Genomic DNA, 13,738 nt, shown 5'->3' with positions numbered 1-13,738 from the left:
GAGGGCTCCATCCCCAGCTCCAGGGATGGAGCAAGTAACTCAGCCTAACCTATCAGACACCGAGTCCCCTCAGATACTCGTGGAGGGAGGCCTTGTGATCCAGGCCTGGCCAATTGGGGGAAATCGTCCCCTAAACAAACCACTCTGGTTCACAGTGAGCAGTACAGGGACAGCCACAGAGTGACCAGTTGGTTTAATCCAAGGGATGCTAGAGACTTTTGAAGGATCTTTTTCTAGATCACTTGGAATGAGGGATGGGAGTCTAGAGCTTCTGGCAACATATGGGCAACCCAAGGAGAGAGTCTGCCTGGGAACTCTTGCATGTTCCTCTAATCTCTTAAATTTAGCTATTTATGTCTTCCCTCTAATCAACCTTTACTTACTTCCATCATCATATTCATTTTTGTTGTTTTCTTTTCTCATTATTGTACTCTCTATTCTCTTTTATTCACTTCCAATAATTCAATGATTTGTGTGTTTTTTAAAAAAAGGATTAAGCACCTACTAGGTGTTATTCAGCACCTCTCTTTTCTACTCTTTTGTATCCCCTTGCCCAACCCTTTTCTGTTTGTTTTTTGTTGTTGTTGTTGTTTTCTCTTTCCCAATTCTTCCTTGGATTGGAAGCTGAACCTGGCAGTTGGGGAGACAGAGCTTTGCTGCCTCTGGAAGGAATGGCCCTGCGATTCCCGGGCAGCTGGCCTTTTCTTTGCCTATCCCTGGCTCCTCCGTGGGAGGACTGAACACGGCTTCTTCCTTTATCCCAGGAACACCCCCCCACACACACACCTCCACTGGCTCCACACCAAGGGCAGGGCAGGGTTGACACATGTGGGTGTCTGGGCAGACTAGTAATCTGGTGCTTTGGGCAGATAAATAATATGTGGCTCGTTCAACCGATATTTGCAAAGATACTTGTTCAGATCTTATTTGGAGGAAAGACTGACAATGCTGAGAAGAGGAGAAGGTGGCCTGGTGGTGGCAGTTCTTACCTTCTTCTTGGTCACAAGAAGCCCACCCTACAGTTCACGGGACCAATCTTCCTTCGAAGGGATTTCAGTGACCACATGGTATTACTTGACTACATCCCCTGGGGTCTTCTCCTTCCACCTCCCAAACCACATCTCAAGTAAGTGATTCTTTCCAACCACATACAATACTCACCCCAGAGAAGTTCTGCAACTTGTCATTTTCTCCACCTTCAATGTCATTTCCAGTGAATTTTGTTCCCCCAGCTGTACCTCCAGCACCCCAGGGATGTCCTAGTGTCCTTTAGAGCTGAGGCCCAGCTGCTCCCCCTCTTTATCTGGCTCAGCTGAGGACCCCTGAAAGCTCTCCCACCTCCAAGGCCAAGGCCATTCTTGTTAAAAGGGTTTTTTTTTGCATGAACCATAGTCCATGATCATATTAGGTTGTTTGGGACAGGCTAGGTGCCTCAGCTGGTTAGGGGGAGGAAGTAACAAGGTTGTGAAGAAATCACTTTCAAACCACGCTATGTTCTGTTTAAATGCGTTTTAAAAAAATTGTTTTGAGTTATAAACTTCAGTTTATACATTACAAAAAGACAAGGTGGCTGCAAACTCTACTTGTCAGCAGGTCCCTGGGAGGAAGAAAACATTCCTTGGAAGGCAGACCCAGCAAACCAAAGCTTATTAGGTCACTTGTTGGATTTCTGGAAGGAGGTTCAGTGGATATTTTCTTGTGGCCACGTACACTACCCTGGACCTGGGCATCATTGGATATGCAGTTGACCCTTGAGCAGCACAAGTTTGAACTGTGTGGGTCCATGTACACACAGATTGTTTTCAATAAATAAACTTGGCCCTTTGTATCTTTGGGTTTCACATCTGCGGATTCCACCAACCTCAAATAGAAAACAATATTTTTGCATTCTCAATCGTGGATTTCCAATTGCAGATCAAAAACAGTGTTGGACATCTGCTCCTCTTAACTTCTCTATTATAGATTCCCAACACACACACACACACACACACACACACACACACACACACACACACACTCACACATGCAAATGCATGCTGAGCAAGAGTTACTTATCACAAACTGTCTGGCAGAACCACCCAAATAAGAAGTGAGCATATCAGAGGGAGGAGAAGTGTTTACTGACTTCCTCCAGCATTTATTGTATGTACTGCATACTTTAGCCCTGAGTTATATGCTGTCTTGTTTTACACCTTTCTGGACATGTGTCAGTCTAATCACCTAAACAGCCAGTAGTCACCCCAAGAGGGCATTAGCTTTGCTAAAGCAGTGGTTCCAAATTGTCCACCCGTGTATTAACTGTATAAGAATTATCTGGGACATCCGCCAAAAATTTTGGTCCCCAGACTCCATTTCAGGGCAACTGAGTCAGATTTTCTGGTGTTAGGGCTGTGGCACCTATATTTTTCCTAAGCTCATTAATGATTATTCAGAGCTTTGTAGTGCTTACCCATTCTGATTCCGCTTTCCTCTCAGCAGAAGGGGAAAGCAGAACTTTTGCAGTTAGGTGGAACTGTGGGATTTGGGTAGATGAATGGATGTGACATGTGTCTCTTCCAGGCCATGGAACCTAACTGCCATTTCAGTACTCCCTCACTTCCTCTGCTGCACGAAAAGAAAGCCTCAAGTGAAGGTAGTGAGGCCTCCAGATCCAAACAGCCTGGCTTGCCATTTTGCGCAAGGAGGACAGTTGTCCTGGAGACATAGGGCCCTCTGTGAACCTGAGTGGGTGAGAAGTACACTTCTATGGTGTTAAGCCCCTGAGATTCGGGGGTTAGTTGTAAATATAACACAACCTGACCTATTCTAATACAATTCTGACATGCATGCAAGTTTGGAAATCACATTTCTATAGCACCTAGCACAAAAAAACATAGAAATTATTTGAAACTATGGGAACTATTAAAAGTGGAAAAGATAGGGGAGGGGTGGAAGTAAGAGAAAGCAGTCTTTTTAGTGACTATGCAGCCAACTACCCCTAAGAACACATTATGCATTTGTAACAGGAGAGCTAGATGAGCCATAGATGTAAATCTTGCCCAAAGAACAAAGCAAGGGGGTGACTTCATGGGAGCCCTACACAAGAAGCAGCCTGCGGTTTAGCTAGAGCGCACACATTAGAATGCCTGCATTGGTGGACTGTGTATTTTTATAGTGTAGCCCCAGGAAGGCCCCTTTGTGAGGGACTCACAATCACTCCCTCTCAGGTTCATTCCCAACCTGCCCCCTACCGTTCTGACTGAAGCTGAGCAGGGTCTAATCCTGCTGTGAAGGAATCCAGGTAGGGTGGGAAGTTTAACATTAGCAACTGTTTTAAAGACCAATGGGGATGCCAACTTTCACGTTGCAAGGCCAGGGGCAATACTCTGAAGGGAGACACCTTCCCAAAGCATCAAGATTAACCATCTTGGGATGAACTTGCTTGTGGGAATCAGCTACCAGCGCGGAGGTGGCATCTGGGTTAGATACTGAGGATTTTGTAGATCACAGGTGGTGTGCACCTCACCATCACCACTGTCCCCCACAACTTGGATCTTTTAGTGGGATTTTCCCCCCATCCAGTCAATTATTCCTAGCAACTGTTGAATCTCTACTGTATATGGGACATTAAACTAGAGATTGGGGCCAAGATGTGTGAATCTCAATCCTCGCACTCAAGATACTAACATCTGGTTGGGAAGACAAAACATATGCATTGGGGGATAAATAGCAACACTCAGTTTTTTATATTTAGTGTCAACTACATCATAGAGAGCTTGAGTATGTGCGAGGTGTGGGAGAAACAAGGTGAAGATGAGCTTCCAAGTAACATCAGCAGAGGGTACGGTCAGAGCAAACGTGTGAGACCATCAGTGTCACAATATGGACAAGCACCAGTTGTCTAAGCTTGAGAAGGGGCCTTGTTCACCAAGGAGAAAACAGGACGAGATTGAGACAAGTGACACTCAGAAAAAAGAAGGGTGGAGATGCTGATTACACATTGCAACTCAGGTATAGACACACCCTCCCTAATTAGATTAATAATTTTGAAGCCATCCCATCCAGGTGATGTGCTCCTAGTCACATACTCTCACCCTGGTTCCCTAGTACCACCTATCATGTTTCCCCGAAAATAAGATCTACTCGGACCATCGGCTCTAATGCATCTTTTGGAGCAAAAATTAATATAAGACCTGGTATTATATCATATCATATCATGTCATATCATATCATATCATATTATATTACCAGGTCTTATAGTAAAATAAGACTGGGTCTTATATTAATTTTTGCTCCGAAATATGCATCAGCTCTAAGCTGATGGTCCGGCTAGGTCTTATTTTCGGGGAAACACAGTAAGTCTTGAGTTCGTCCTTCTCCGACTTCATTTCCACAAAAGCCCCTCAGAACACACATACAGTGTGTTAAAAACAAATTCACGTGGTAAAGAGAAAAGAGAATGAGCTCAAATCCCAATTCCCCCACTTGATCTTGTGAGATTTTGAGGAAGTGGCTTAACTTCTCTAGACCCCTGTTTCCTGAGCTATAGACCGGTGACCATGACAGAGCCATCACGAGGAGCAAACGAGATGAGATGTGGCGCTCCAGGCACGGGGCCTGGGACAGTCAGGGCTCACTCGGCAGTAGTTGTGGGAGTTATGATTATTTCTCGCAAAGCTCTAATTAGAAAAGAGGACAAGGTAAACTTTGAGGTCTCTTGCCCACAAAGCCCTTGCTCTCCAGAGAAGCCCTCGAGATAGGAGAACTCCCATGAGGACTAGCATTCCTTGAGTGCTCATCCGGAGCCAGGCACCACATCTGAGCATTGACAGATCTCATGTCTTTGGAGCCTCCTCATACCCGTCTTTGGGGCTGATAATGGCTTCCGAGAATAGGTCCACATCCTAATTCCCTTGTTTGAGAAAGGGCCTTTGCAGATGTGGACAAGTGACGGATTTTGAAATAAGAAGATGATCCTGGATTATCTGGGTGGGTCCTAAATGCCACCAAAACTGTTCTGATAACAGGCAGATTAGACACACGTAGAAGAGAAGGGGATATGAAAATGGTGGCAGAGATTGGAGTGAGGCCCTCTCCTCAAGCCAAGGATTGCCAGCAGCCACCAGGAGCTGGAATAGGCAATGAATGGATCCTTCCTTAGAGCTTCCAGAGAGAGTGTAGCCCTGCCGCCATTTCAGACTTCTGGCCTCCAGAACTGGCAGAGGATACATTTCTCTTGTTTTAAACCAACCAATTTGTAGTAATTTGTTACAGCAGCCACAGGAAACTCATACAACCCCTGCTTCAAGTGAGGCCTGGCATTATCCCCATTTCACTGATGAGAAAATTGAGGCGAAGAGAGATTCAATTCCTTGCCTAGTAAGTGGAGCAAGAATTCTAAGCTTCTCAGTTGATACCAGAATCCTACATCCACCAGTAAATCAGGCTGCCTTGGCATCTCTGTTAGGCCACTGCCGGGCTACACGTGGCTGAGGAAACCCACCCTGGACCTCCTGGTCCCCCTGACCAGGGCAGAAGATCTGTCACCCCTCTGCATGGCATGGAAAGCTTTTATGACAATGCCTGAAACAGTAAGGACTTAATGATAGTTAGCTATTGTGTTGTCTATGAGTTCTCTCCAACACCATTAATCAGACGTTGGGAAAGGAAAGAGGGGGACCAAGAGGGCATTCATCAAGGATGAGAAATAAGGAGAACTGAGGTAGGGGAGGGTGGCAGGGACTGCCAGCTGCCTTGCAATATTCACGCTCCCCTTCTTTCTTAGTAATAGAATCAAATCCTGCTTTTATTCAAGCTGAAAAGCGCATAGCTAAGAGACTACATTTTCAAGCCCCCTTTGTGGCTTTGAGTGTACAATGAGATGTAAGTAGAATTGTTTAGGTGGGGGTTCCATGAGAACCTTTTAAAGGACTGATGCAGCAGGAATTGTAACACTTCTGCTTTTTTCTTCCTCTCTTCCTTCCTGGAACATAGACATGAGGGCTGGAGTTCCAATTGTCATCTTATGACCATGAACTTTCTTGAGGAGTGAAATCACATGCAAAGGATAGTGAGTTAGAAATATAGAACGCCCCTGAAATCCTATCATATGAGCTGTTCCACCAGCCTTGGACTGCCCAACTCTGGATTTCTTTTAGAAGAGATTGCAAAACCCTAATTTGTGTAACCCACTCTATTCTTGTCTCTACTGGTACCCCAAAGCAATCACTAATTGATACAGGGAATTACAGCAACCCTAAGAGATTCACATGGCATCAGGCCACGCACATGATTTTTTTTCTGCTGGTAAGATAGAAGTTGAGATTTGAAAGTCACTGTCTGTCAAGATCAAGCCCTCATGGGATGATATCCTTTATCTCAAGGCTTACAAAAACCTCTCTCTCTCTCACCCCACCTGCTTCCCTTCAGCTGTCTCTTTCAGATAGACATATGGGTGTCCCTTTCACACCTGTCCGAGGGCCTGGTCCTAGGGGGTGCTCCAAACCCTTTGCCATCACATGGGCTGACAGGGATGTGGTCCAGTGAACTCTCTTAACAGACCCGACAAAACTGGTGTGTGAGCAGCAGTCTGCCTCACTCATGTCCAAGTGTGGTTCTACCTGTGCGTTAGCACCCACGGAAATCCCTGCATTTCCCTGGCAAGAAAAAGCCTGCATGTGTGCTCATTGCTTAATGAGGTCTTTGGTGAGAATTGTGGTTTCAAATAAGGTGACCCCACTCTGGTTCCATTAAAGGCCAGCTTTTACCACCGAAGCACAGTCACCCCTTCATTATGTGCTTTATGAGCCCCAGCAGGAATGGCAGGAACGGATCAAATGCTGACACCATCCCCAAGTAAATCAAAGGAGCGCTGTGTGCCCAGTAAGCACGACAGGGAGGAACACATGCATCAGGAAGAAAGAACATTTTCTAAATAGAATATAACTCCTATGTCCTATACTTTCTAGGAAATATTATGCTACAGTCTCAATTATGTTTTTGAACCCTGTGATCAAGCAAGGATAACCAAGTTGAAAAGTTAATTTGCACCATTGACTGCTATAGTGTCTGGGTAAAATGATTGCAATTTGTTTCCTATCTCATCGTTGTGACTCGGGATTTATTAGGCATGTGGCACTGCCTACTTTTGGTTTCTAAACTTTTTTACATCACTGAAACTTTGGTACTTACCTCCTATTCCCCTAATTTTTGAACCAATGAGTTTAAGGATCATATTTCAACTTCCTTGTTACACAGTTAAGAAAATTGATGTTCAGAGAGATTATGTGACATGCTCAAGATTACACAGCCAGCGGTGGCAGAGCAGGGACTGGAAGTCAGGTCTCCTGATTCCCGTTTCAGGCTCTTTCCACTTGTCATGGAATACTGAGCACCTGGCTCTCTTGGACCTCTACATACCACGCATTTGTCTCAATGTCCTGAATAGCAGACTGTCCTCAGAAATGCTGTTTGCTCATCCTGCCAGAGGCCGAGTGAAAGACAGGGTGGCACATCCAAGAGGATTCCTTGCTCCTGGGGAAATGACACGGCACAGAGCACACATACTAAACTCCGTGCATGTCTCACAGTCGCGGCATCTTCATATGTGACACTTGTGGCACCTGTGACATGTGAATTGTGACACCTGTGATCTGTGTCCTGTGGTCTTCAAACAAGGGTCAGCAGCCTACCACAATTGTGCCTTTTTAGGGACTTGCCCTGAGACGTCTGCCCCACCAATAGCAGCACTTCCTGACGTGACTGTTGAGAAACACAATATGCGTCGTGCGCTCACTCCAGCTCCCCTTTCCAGAGTCAGGAGTCAGCCCCGCAGGAACTCTCTTCCACTAGAAGGAACCATGCGGGGCCTGTTGCCTCCCAGGTATGACATCTAGTATGTCAGCTGCTCCTAAAAGGCAGGAGTCCTCTCATGTGAAAGCACAGCGTTTGTTAAACCACCTCACTCTAATCTGACACTAAACTGTGTTTGAGTCATGGTTCTTTTTTTTTTCCTTTTGTTTTTCACCATAACTGTTTTCATACATTTTACTATACTTTCTTCAGAGCACCATCAGATGCCTGAAAAAGAGAACCCCTGACTTCTTCCTGCAACCAGTTTTGTGGAAATAGCATTCTAGTATCTGAGTATTTAAAGAGCTTTAGGTTTCTGAATGAACAGGTAACTTTGTTTGGTCACTGACACCAGTGATCATTTTCAGTGTCTCTCTGGGAAGAGTGACACGTGAGACTAAACCGACCTTTGGTAAGCATTGAGTCTTTCGGGAAATTTCTTATTACTGGAATCCATGGCTTCCTCAAAACCGAGTTTAGTTTAGTGACAAACGATCATCTTTGCCAAGAAACAAATTGCACAGTGAAAAAATATGGGCTCTGGAGCCAAAACCATGTGAGTTTGGTGCTGCCTTTACTCTGCAAACCCTGGCAAATACTTAATGGCACCTCAGATCCTGGCTTATAAGATGGGAATAATAACATGTACAGCAGCCATGAATTAAAAGTCTCTTGTGGAATTCCTGGGTAAAGATAAAGAAAACCAGGCATTTTAGGAGAAAGTAGAATTCTGGGCTTTTTACTCAACCATATAGAAAGGTAGTCCCATATCCCATCGAGCTTAAAGGCCATACCCACTATACTCCATGTCCATACACATTTTTAATAGTCTTGTATCCAATAGTTGCTCACAACAACCATTTTCTATTGAGCCCTTTTTGAGGACAGCAGAGCTCTATTTTTAGGGAAGGGTGCTAGCAGTTAGTGTAGTCTTTCAATCCCACATCCATTTGTCACCGTGAAGACTACAACCACATTTGGGATTCAAAGAAGTCAAAAGCTTTCTTTGGAAATAGCCTTCTAGACATTAAATTTCCTGGTACAAAGCTTAAGGAAAAAATCTTTCTTGGCAGCCTGGCTGACACAAGCACCACTTTTCTTAAATTAAAAAAAAATCTATGACTATGTCACCTTTGGGCATAACCTGGAAGTTGTATGTCCAAGCCAACAGGATCTTTGGTCTTTCCCCAGGGCAGGGGCACTTGGCTCTAAAGACTTGTTGGCAGACCCGGTACTGTTCCTGAATCCTATCAACTAACCTCATCTTTAGAAAATGGAACTTAAATGTTAAATGCAATGAGCTCTGCTTAACAGAAAAGAAGTAAGCATCCGAATATTCAACAGTTATTGCCAGAACATCTCAAAAGATGTTCAAGAAGCACAAAGTTGAAAATATGCATGACAACTTCTGGATCCAGGCCGTGATTTCAGAGGGAGTTCCAGGGAACAAATTAGAGATATAAGACACTGGACCCTGCAAGGAAAAGGGGAAGCAAGGGCATTTTCTGCAAAAAGAAAAAATCAGGGACATAGAACACTCTAGAAACATTTCACCTAGCTACGCCATGGGTTCTGGAAATAGGATATTGCCCTCAGAGTGAATGAGTCTGGGCTGAAACAAGACTCTCACCAGTGAAAAACCCATTTCTAAGTGGACTCAAAGAAGCTCTTAAAACACCAGCCAAATCTCTTATAACTGCTTCCTTTTTTAAATATTGTAAAACAAAAATAACTACCTATAGCATACTTATTTCCAATGATGATTTTTTCATTCCCAAAATAAAAACTAAGAAACACTGTGTGTTTCAACAGTGAAGAATTCTTGAAAATCCTCAGATTTCCATTCCAAGCATTGTCATTGATTTTGTTTGTTTGCTTTTGTTTTTTAACAAACTAAGTCCAAACCCCCCTAGAAGTCACTAGTGGTGCCAGGTGAAAATTATCCCTTTATAGAATAAGCCATTATTCAAACACCTGGTTGTATATATGGCTCTTTACAGACAAAGTTGTGAATAGAAATCTCAACAAATAGATGGAGTTAAGAATGTCTCTTCCAAATTACACACCCGCCCAGGCAAGGGCTTTCCAAGCAAACACAAAACCCCTTCTATTTATTTAGATCAACTCACCCCATTATAACTACCCCAAGAATGCAACCTTCCCCATGTCAAGTCAAAAGGAAGCCAAACCTGGGAGTCCGTGAGGACCCCAAGTACACTCACTTGTCTTCTGCGAAACTTTTCCCAGTAATAATATTCTTCCCCTCGGGTACATAGTCCCAGTATTCTTCCACAATCCCAACGTGATATGTTCTGGTAACTGCACCAACCAGCCCAGATACACCCAGGAATGTGATGAGAAGGATGCAGTCAGACTGCTGCTTCCGAGGCATTGGTGGCAATAACTCAGGCAAGCAGCGCGCAGGAAGCAACCCTGCCCGTCCCTCCCCCTCACTTGGAGCTAGTTATAAATGAGAAATGGACAAGGCCCAGCTCCTCCTCCTTAGGCAGCTTAGGGTTGGGACAGAGGCTGACAACTCCTATAGCAGAGCGAGCTTGATGGGGGAGTTGCTGTGACGACAAAACCTTTGCCAGCCATCCAAGAAATGTGTAACTGGCTTATTTGTTTTATGTCCAAGCCAAACAAGTCTGCTTCTGTATGTTTGGGTGCTCTGTTCTGCCATTAGTCATTCATCATTACCAAGAATGGCAGTGCAACTAGTTGGTCTGAGAGAGTCCCCCGCCTTCTTCCTCTTTTTTTCTCCACACCTATTACAGGAACATATTAAAATCTGAAAACTGGGCTGGTCTGAATGGAGCATCAAGAAATATCTCAAGCAATAAAGAAGGCTTCATCTCTCTCAGGAGCACCAAAGGTGTGATGCAATCACCCTCCACCATCTCTAACTTGTTTTATAAGGCTACATGAAACAATCAACTCACATCATAAAGTTCATAACAACACTGTAAAACCTCATTAATTCTCAATTTGCTCATGTACCATCTCCCCCAAATTCTAATCCCACCAACAAAAATTATGAGCTCAATCACCCAGGTCAGCCAAAATTCTAGAAGCCAGCACCCCGAAGCAGTGAGCCGCCTTTCTGAGGATGAGTGGAAATGATACAGAAGTAGTACCCTTCAAGCACATGAAGACAAAATTCAGTAGCAGTTCATTGGATTAAAAGAGTAAAGGGAATGCCCATTCTTCTGTGTGCTCTAATCTGTGACCTAGAATCACAGTGTTTAAAGAGACCTCGTCCAACCCTGGAAGAGAGCCAATCTGATTCCCATATAGACTTGCACTCAAGGTTGCAGAGGGGGAATGAAGGTGACAGTCTCCTGGCTGGGCTTCAAGGTTGGACAGACCTGCATTTGAAATCCAGCCCTACTGCTTACTTACTTAGTGGCCTTGAAGAAGCACTTGACCTTTCTAAGCCTGGGTCCATAAAACAAAGATGGAGGGATCGTTAAGAAGATTTAAAGGATGACATAGGAGCAAATCCAGATGACCTTGAGTTTAATGATGACATTTTAGATACAACACCAAAGACATGATACATGAAAGAAGTGATTGATAAGCTGGACTTCAAAAAATTTAAAAATTTCTGCTCTGTGAAAGACACTGTAAAGAGAATGAGAAGAAAAGTCAGAGACTGGGAGAAAATATTTACAAAAGACACATCTGATAAAGGATTGTTATCCAAAATGTGCAAAGAACTCTTAAAACTCAACAATAAGGAAACAAACAACCTGATTTAAAAATGGACAAAAAACTTCAACAGACACCTCACCAAAGATTGACAGATGGAAAATACACATATGAAGAGATCACATCGTATGTCATAACGAAAATGCAATTGAAACAACAATGTGAAACTAGACACACCTATGAGAATGGCCAAAATCTGGAACACTGAGAAGACCGAGTACTGAGGAGGATGTGGAACAACAGGAAGTCTCTTTCACTGATGGTGGCAAGGCAAAATGGTACAGCCACTTTGGAAGACAGTTTGGGAGTTTTTTACAAAACTAAACATACAGTCCACATGAAATATTTTACAATTTTATTTGTTAATTATACCTCAATAAAAGTTTAAAAAAGCCTAAATGTACTTTTACCATACGATGCAGCAATCTTGCTCTTTAGTATTTATTCAAAGAACTTGAAAACATATGTGCACACAAAAACCTACACAGAGATGGTTCATAGCAACTTATATCATAATTGCCAAAACTTGGAAGCAATGAAAATGTCCTTCAGTAGTTTAATCAGTAAATACACCGTGGTACATCCAGACAATTGAATATTATTCTGTACTAAAAGGAAATAAGCTATCAAGCCATGAAAAGACATGGAGGAACTTTAAATGTGCATTAGTAAGTGAAAGAAGCCAGTCTGAAAATCCATACGTTGTATGATTCCAACTAAATGACATTCTGGAAAAAGCAAAACTGTGGAGACAGTAAAAAAGATCAGCAGGGCATCAGGGAGGCAGGGATGGCAGAACACAGAAGATTTTTAGGACAGTGAAATTACTCTGTAATACAATGGTGGATACACATCATTAAACAAAGTTCAGACAATTAAGTTCGTGAACTCATCCTAGAACAAGTGCTACATACCTCATTGCTGAATATCACTATGGTCACTTTCGAAGTACTCCTCTTGGGAAGCTATTCACTGATGCCAGTGCCTAGTTTACCCTTCAAAGCAATTTTGGAACTCTTTTTCTGGAATGGCGATCAGAGCTATCATTGTATTGCCCTTGGTGTCCTGAATGTCATCAAAATGTCTTCTTTTCAATGTATCCTTTATCTTTGGGTAAAGAAAGAAGTCATTGGGGGCCAGATCAGGTGAGTAGGGAGGGTATTCCAATACAGTTATTTGTTTACTGGCTAAAAACTCCCTTACAGACAGTGCCATGTGAGCTGGTACATTGTCGTGATGCAAGAGCCACGAATTGTTGGCGAAAAGTTCAGGTTGTCTAACTTTTTCACGCAGCGTTTTCAGCACTTCCAACTAGTAAAACTGGTTAACTGTTTGTCCAGTTGGTACAAATTCATAACAAATAACCCCTCTGATATCAAAAACGGTTAGCAACATCATTGCATCAAGTTCGCAAACTTAATTGTCAGATCTCATATGTTTGTTCAAATCCACAGAACGTACAACACCAGGAGTGAACCCTAAGGTAAACTATGGACTCTGGGTGATTATGATGTTTCAGCGGAGGTTTATCAATTATAACAAATGCACCCCTCTGACGGGGAAGCTGATAATGGGGGAGGCCACGCATGTACAGGGCCAGGAGGTATGTGGGAAAACTATACTTTCTTCTCAATACAGCTGTGAAGCTAAACCTGCTCTAACACAATAAAGTTTATTTTTAAAAAGAAAAAGATTTAAAAAGATGCTGTCTGTCTGCAAAGTGCCTACTATAGCGGTCAGCACAGAGTAGGTAATGCAATGCATGTTTAAGTCCTTCTTCCCTATCCATACCCCCTGCCTCAGCCTGTCTGATGACAGGCTTGTCTTGCCACCGACATTCTCTGTCTTCTTTCCCAGAGTCCTATCCACCATGTCTCTCAACAGCCTCAAGTGAGAGAGTTCTTTTTTTTTAATTGTTAGATACTCTATCGATGTGTCATAGCATGAGTTTTGAATTAGCATCTATCTCAGCTAATAAAATACATGCTGAGTATGCTGTTTCATAGCCAGGCTCTTAACATCTTTGATTTATTGAGTTGAATTTATATCAGGACACTTGTGGAGTAATTACCATAGCACATTTGCCTTTAACTCACATCTACTCTTCAACATGAGTTTGGATGCTTTGTGTGACTTTGTCACTTTCACAGCCACTAGAGATGAAGAACTCACAAGGCAAAACTGAGCATGGTCTCAA

General features: G+C 43.2%; 1 protein-coding gene across 1 annotated transcript in view; it reads right to left on the bottom strand.

The window, feature by feature from the left end:
* HEPHL1 (hephaestin like 1) overlaps positions 1–10,222 on the bottom strand; it is a gene marked incomplete at both ends in the record, with an annotated part of 61,887 nt that extends 51,665 nt beyond the window's left edge. Inside the window, one exon of the mRNA XM_081063745.1 lies at positions 10,053–10,222. Within this exon, the coding sequence (XP_080919871.1) occupies positions 10,053–10,222 (170 nt within the window). The remainder of the gene's footprint in view (positions 1–10,052) is intronic.
* Positions 10,223–13,738: the final 3,516 nt, after the last annotated feature.

Source organism: Rhinolophus hipposideros, assembly GCF_964194185.1.
Source record: "Rhinolophus hipposideros genome assembly, chromosome: 10".
Classification (NCBI taxonomy): domain Eukaryota; kingdom Metazoa; phylum Chordata; class Mammalia; order Chiroptera; family Rhinolophidae; genus Rhinolophus; species Rhinolophus hipposideros.
The sequence above is the reverse complement of the archived record's forward strand: the minus strand, read 5'-3'. Positions and strand labels throughout refer to the sequence as shown.